This window comes from Chlamydotis macqueenii, chromosome 1, assembly GCF_036417535.1.
Source record: "Chlamydotis macqueenii isolate bChlMac1 chromosome 1, bChlMac1.mat, whole genome shotgun sequence".
In the NCBI taxonomy this organism is placed as follows: domain Eukaryota; kingdom Metazoa; phylum Chordata; class Aves; order Otidiformes; family Otididae; genus Chlamydotis; species Chlamydotis macqueenii.
In genome coordinates, this window is record NC_141556.1 from 50,098,332 (window position 1) to 50,104,700 (window position 6,369).

A 6,369-nucleotide genomic window follows, 5' to 3' on the forward strand; every position below is an offset into this window, starting at 1 on the left:
TTTTGTAAATGAGGGGGATTATGAGCTCAGCAAAGCGAGGGGCAGGGCAGTGCCTACATCACCTAGGAATTAATAATGTTAATTCACCCTGTAAAATAAATTCAATGACAAGGGATGGCAGTGTAGTAAAATAAGAAGCATAAATGTCAGAGCGGAGATTGCAGAGGGAAAGCGGGCTGGAGCGAGGGATTTCTCTTCCCAACGCTGGCAGACCTACCTCTCCTCCGGTGCAGGGGAAGGGACTTGAATATCTGGAAGTACAAATGGCTCCTCTCTGCCTCACGTCATCCTCAAGCCCAAAGGTGGCTGAGCAGTTAGCAGCAAAGTATTTGTAAGGCTTCCACGTCTTGCCGAAGTCCTGGGAGCGCTCCAGCACCATGGCGGCTGGCCTGGGCGACTTGAAGACCAAAATTAAGTGAGTGAAGTAGAAGGCGGCTTCCAGGTCCAGCCAGATGGTCTCGTGGGGGGCGTCCTGGGCCGCCTGCCACCATGTGCGGGGCAGGCGGAAGGGGGAATCGGCCATGGCGGCGGCAGGGTGGGCCAGCCCTGCGTGGGCCCCGCTGCACCGGCCGCAGGCAGGACGCTTGCAGCGGTGCTGAGCGTCTTCAGTGTAGGCGCAGAAGGGCTCGGTGGCATGGCGCCCGCAGGCTGTCTCCGTCTGCAGTGCCCGCCCATGCGCCAGGTTGCCCATCCGGGGGTTGCAAGCCTTTTCGCAGGGGCTACTCGCTCCCACCATGCTGCCCAGACCTGCAAGGCAGAGAGCAGGGGGCTGAAACTGACTGCCGAGATGAGCGCACCTCACCATATTGGAAGCAGGTGTGCCCCATGGCATGCTTTTTGGGGATGCTGCCCCTGTTGAGACCACATGTCACCAGAAAAGCCAAGGCAGAGCGCAGCACTGCTGCTCAGCTCTACCCTCCGTGGAGCTCAGTGTGTCTATAAGAGCAAAACAAACCAAAAATCCCTCAGGGCTTCTCTGCGCTTGGGAAAATCCCTACCAAGAGTTGCAGAGCGGGCAGCACAGGAGGAGAGATGCCTCCACCTTGCCCAGTAACCCAGAGCAGGGCCGAGGCTTCAGGGGCAGTGACTGTGGCCATGCCACCCCTGCTCCAAGGCCTCCAAGGGGACCCAGGTGGTCCCACAGAAGGAGAGAAGTGCACAAGACAAGCTGCCAGTGACACCGGGGTGGCCAAGGCAGCATGCCGGTGGGAGACCAGGAGAACACCTTGGAGGACAGCATTGCTGGGCCCCGGCTCATCATGTGGCAGATCGGGTATTGGGGGCAAGAGAGCTGGTAGGAATATCTCCTTCCATTTATGGCCTCAAATCTGCACCCCTCTTTCTCACCGCTCCATCGCTACCCCAAATCTCCCTGCAGTCCCAAACTGCTGCTGAGGTCAGGGTTGAATTGGAGCATTGGTTAAGTTTCAGAAGCCTGTCACCAATGTGTGTAAAGTGAGGGGGAAAAAAATAAGCCTTGGTTGAAATTTGAAATTATGCTGGCAAACTGCCTCGCAGCTGAGGCTCTGTAGTTTTTGTTCAAGTTTCTCTGGAAGCCTTGCCCATTTAAAAATCCACAGTTACGGTGTCAAAGAAAAATAAAATCACCATGGGGTTTGGTGTGAAACCATCTGCAATGTAACCCTCCTGGTGCAGGAATGTTTGATTAGGGGGTCTCCACCTCTTTATTAATAAGCGGAACAGTAGGTCAAGGCTGTATGCGATGAACCATAACTGTTTAACATAAAAAAAAAAAAAAAAGCTCTGATGACTTGGATGCAGGCAGCCAAACTATCTGAGGTGCATAATGTCTTCTTTATCACCGGGCCAGTCATACATAGTCAGCCTTGTGCACCAATTATTATGGCTTCTTCTTGGCATTTTTGTCATGTCCAAAGGTTTTTTTTCAGTTTAGCATCCAATAAACCCTTCATTTGGGGTTTATTCGGCTTTTGTTTACAGTGTCATAGTTGCAATTAAGCTATATTAGGCGCTAGCAGAGGCCAAGCCCTCAGAACCTGACAGTGTTCCCCACTCCTTCTGCTCCCCAAGAAACACCCTGGAAAGAAAACACTTCCACCACCACAGGTCCACACAGGTTTTTTTTATACCGATTATTCAGAACAGATGTGGACTGCTGCTTGTTATGCACCCATTAAAAAGCACATCTGAACCCAGTCTCTGGATTTCACCGGGTAAGCAGTCTTGGGAAATCTTTAGTGAACCAGAAATGCTTAGTCAAGCTAGCTTCCTACAGGGACCTGGTAAAACTGTGTCTGAGATGATCGGTATTAACTGTGCAGAATGCATTTACTCTGGAAAAGTAAACAAATGCAACTGTAAGATTAAGGTAGTATCACTTCCATCTCCTGAACATCCTTTTTGAAGCGTTGTGTAAACGTTAACTAACCTACACAGCTCTCCTGAGGGGAAGGTAAGTAACTGCTATTATCCTATTATCAGTTAGGCTTGCCGCAAGTCGGTCTAATTTCTGTTTTTGGCTGCTTTCCTGGATTCTTTGGCTACGTGTAATGCAGCGCAGCTCGCCGCTAAACAGACAGACCAACATTCAACGGCGGTTCCCTCAGCTGTGGGATTGCAAAGCAGATTTGGGAAGAGGTAAAAAGAGCAGGGCTCAGTCGGCACCCTGGGACAAGCTGAGATTATTGCTAGTGTTCATCAAGCCCTTTTTTTTTTTTTTTGCGAACCAGTGATGGCTGCCCCCAGGGAGGCAGTGGAGGAGGACCTGGTCAGCGGGAGGTTTCCTGGTGACTGCAGTGGTGGCAGAACTGGGTGTAGCTGTCTCTGGGGCTCAGGGCAAGGGTCTGCCTGAGCCTGAGGAGGGTGGGCTACCAAATTCCCATGTGAGACCCCAGGAGCTAAGAATACCCAATTGCTCCCAGCTCCTGCTATGCTCTAGCCCCGGTCATGCATGGTCACCGACTGCAGTTGTCCTTCGGCCAGGCATGGAGGGTCCCTTCCTCACCTGGGGACAGATTTGGGGCCAGGGACCTCAGTTTCGGTAGGATTTGAGAAATGCTGCCAGCACGCAGACCCCACTTCCCCCGTCCCAGGGGCGGGAAGGGAGAGAGAGGAAACCCCCTTTGAAAGGGTGTTTGTTTTCACTTGAATCGGAAAAACTTGCAGGACAGATGCAAAGCAGCGCACGTTATGAAAAGTGACAGCTTTCTGGTGCTACGCTGGCTGCCGCAGGAGCGCAGGACAAACGAGAGCACAGAGATTTCCACACCGTCAGCCGCAGGCTCACGACGGCTCTGCTGCCAAAGTTTTTCTTCCTTACTGGCACTTAATGAATCTGCCCAGTTAACTTCTCCCGGTCCGTAGACTGTACGTGCCACCGGACCGGGACCTTCGTCACCGAGCAAGAGCACTCGGCAAACACCATGACTCACCTGTAAAACATCCACGGAAAATCATACGCTTCCTGCCCAAGCGTTTTAGCAACACTCGCCTCGTGATGTTTCGTTTCTATCTTGTGCCTGATTTAAACGTTTGTTTCCCATCTGGGTTTCTTCTTCTTTTTAAAGAAGAAAGCTGGCACTCGGCTGGCGGCCGGCCGAGGAAGCCTTGCGCAAAGTGTTTGCGCCCAGCTGTCGCTGCTGCGGCGCGGCAGGATCCCGCCGCGGGCAGGTCCGAGGGCGAAGTGTTTTTAGGCTGCGGGAAGGGGCTCTGCGAACCCTGCCCACCCGCCCTGCCCCGCTCCGCACCCCGACGGCTTGGGGCTCCGCTGCCCTTCCTCCGCCTCCCGCCGCTGCATCCCGCACCCGCCCCCACCTCAGCCCCGGACCCCTCTTTGTCTGCGGGCGGGGGGCGCGGGGCCGGGAGCGCGGCGCTCTTGAGCCCTTCCGTACGCACAGACCCCGCACATCCCGCACACAGCACTCAGGTATTACGCGCGCGTATGTACCTGCGTAGGTTGCGCGTACACAGCCCGCTGCATGCACAGCCACGCGCGCGCGCACCCGGCGCGCTCACGCGCGTGTGACAGCCGCCGCACGGGCCCAGAGGCAGGCGCGCGCAGGCCCGCTCCCGCACCCGCTCCCGCACCGCCCCGCGTCTACCTCGCACGCCGCGCGCCGGACGCTCGCGACCCACCTGCAGCAGCGGCGGCGGCGCCCAGCAGCAGCGCCAGCCACGTCCCGCGCCCCATGGCCGCGCGCGCCCCGCCGCCCCGCGGCGCGACCGGCCCCCGCGCGGCATCAGCGCCCCGCGCGGCACCGGCGGGCGCGCGCCGCCCGCCCCCCCGCCGCGGCCGCCGCCGCCGCAGCCGTTGCCACCGCCCGCCGCGCCCCGCGCCGCCCCGCGCCGCCGCCCGCCGCGCCCCGCCGCCGCCCGCCGCCCGCCCCCCGCGCTCCGCCCCGCCGCCGCTCTGCCCCCTCCCTCCCCCGCCGGGGCCGCGGGGGGCGGTTGCCGGTGCGCGGCGAGGCGCGGTACTGCAGCGCAGGGCACTGCTCCCCCAACCCCCGCAGCCCGAGCGGCTCCGCGCCGGTGCCCGGGAGAAAGAGAGCGAGCCCCGCGCCCCGGGGCAGCGGCCTGCCCCGCACCAGCCCCCGGGAGAGAGAGAGCCCCGCGTCGCGGGGCCTGGGCCAGCAGTCGGGGTGCAGAGGGTGGAAGCGAAAGCTCAGAAGCGCAGCCGTCCTCCGGCCCGGCTCGGTTTTAAAAGAGCGGCCTCCAGAACTGAACCCGGGTTGCTCGAAACTTAGATTGGACGTAAGGAGGAAATTCTTCGCTACAAGGGTGGTGAGGCGCTGGAACAGGTTGCCCAGAGGGGTGGTGGAGGCCCCATCACTGGAAACGTTCAAGGGCAGGTTGGATGAGGCTCTGAGCAACCTGATTCGGTTGGTGATGCCCCTGCTCCTTGCAGGGGGGTTGGACTAGATGACCTTTAAAGGTCCCTTCCAACCCAAACCATTCTATGATTCCATGATGAGGAGAGCAAAGGTGGAGCGCTTCTGAGCCGTCACGTTTTTTACTTGCCTGAATCTAACCTGGGAGGTGAACGGGTGGCAAGCGTCACGAACTGTTTCACACTTCTTTCTCTGCACTTTAAACCGGGACATCTTAAGAGCGGCCCAGTTTTAAAACTCAGCGCGATGGAATCTCAAGGCCACCGTACTGCCTACTGCAACGCAATGCCACGCATTTGGGGCTGCTCAGGGGTGTATGGCCACCAAAACGCTCCCCAAGAGGTATTTAGTCTATAATCTACTGATAGCAGTCGAACATCTGACTCACGAGGCGGTATTATCTCTCTATCTACACCTTAAAAGGTACAGGTGGGCTGATCTTCATCATCTTTCTAATTTTTTCGGTGCTCACGGAAGCATTTTGCTCACATCACTGCTGTCATTTTCTCTGCCCTGCAGATCTAGACAGGGACCTCCAGCCCCCAGGCACACCCCATGGCCGCTTGCGGGCTACACGGGGGGGCTTGTCCTGCAGCCTGCCCGTCACAGCAAAGGCTGCACCTACACTCCTGAGCTTCCTCACGGCTGTGACCATGGAGGAAAATGATGTTCTGGAGGGTTTCTGCCTCACGAAGGGGCGATGTGTTGCTGAGGAATCGCATGGTTCGTGGTGCAGCTGCATCACGCAGGGCTAGGAAAGGGAAAGTGCAAGCCACGGGCAAGGGATTTCTCTCCATTGCAACTCATCGCTCGCAGTTCCTCCTACATCAAGACTGCCAGGCAACAAGCCTGCTGGAGGGTGATAAGTCTGGGCAGACCTAAGCAAGAGCTCATGCTGCTGTGTCGACCCATTTGGTGTCAGGAGCATAGGGCAGGTTGAGGTCTGCAGACAGGAGGGACAATTATCTGGAAAGGAGAAGGAAGGGCTGGCTGGGGCCGGGGATGGCTCTGGAGAAATCCCTGAGGCAGGAGGGAAGGAGATGATCTGGACTGAAAAAAACTGCGGGACAAAATCTTGAGAGAGGAGATGGATGCTGGTATCAGTGGCTGGGGCAGAAGAAAGCAACCAGGCTCAGGCTTGAGTTAGAAATGAGAGGGAAGAGCAGTGGCCAGTGACGGAAAATGGGAGAGAGGCTGCACAGTGGGTAAGGAACCCCCGGGCAGGAGCGAGAAAGAGTGCGTGGTAAGGACATGCTTACAGTGGTGGCAGAGGCAGGAGGTCTGATGCTGCTGAAACAGTTCCATCGCAGAGAAAACTGGAGAGAATTGTAGAATCAGAGAATACCGGCTTGGGAGGGACCTCAAGGATCATCTGGTCCAACCTTTCTTGGCAAAAACACGGTCTAGACAAGATGACCCAGCACCCTGTCCAGCTGAACCTTAAAAGTGTCTGGTGTTCTGGAATCCTCCTCTTCCCTGGGGAGATTATTCCCATGGCTGA

General features: G+C 57.2%; 1 protein-coding gene across 2 annotated transcripts in view; it reads right to left on the bottom strand.

Moving 5' to 3' along the window:
* The window catches only part of NTN4 (netrin 4), a 47,263-nt gene extending 43,011 nt beyond the window's left edge, over window positions 1-4,252 (bottom strand). The window contains exons 1-2 of one of the 2 annotated variants that reach the window (XM_086750573.1): window positions 4,117-4,252; window positions 218-747 (exon numbers count right to left, since the gene is read on the bottom strand). In XM_086750573.1, the coding sequence (XP_086606699.1) occupies window positions 218-747; window positions 4,117-4,171 (585 nt within the window). In that variant the 5' untranslated portion in view covers window positions 4,172-4,252. Of the gene's footprint in view, window positions 1-217; window positions 748-3,413; window positions 3,682-4,116 lie in introns of those variants that run through there. The other variant, XM_086750583.1, reaches the window with a different exon arrangement.
* Between the last annotated feature and the right edge of the window lie 2,117 nt (window positions 4,253-6,369).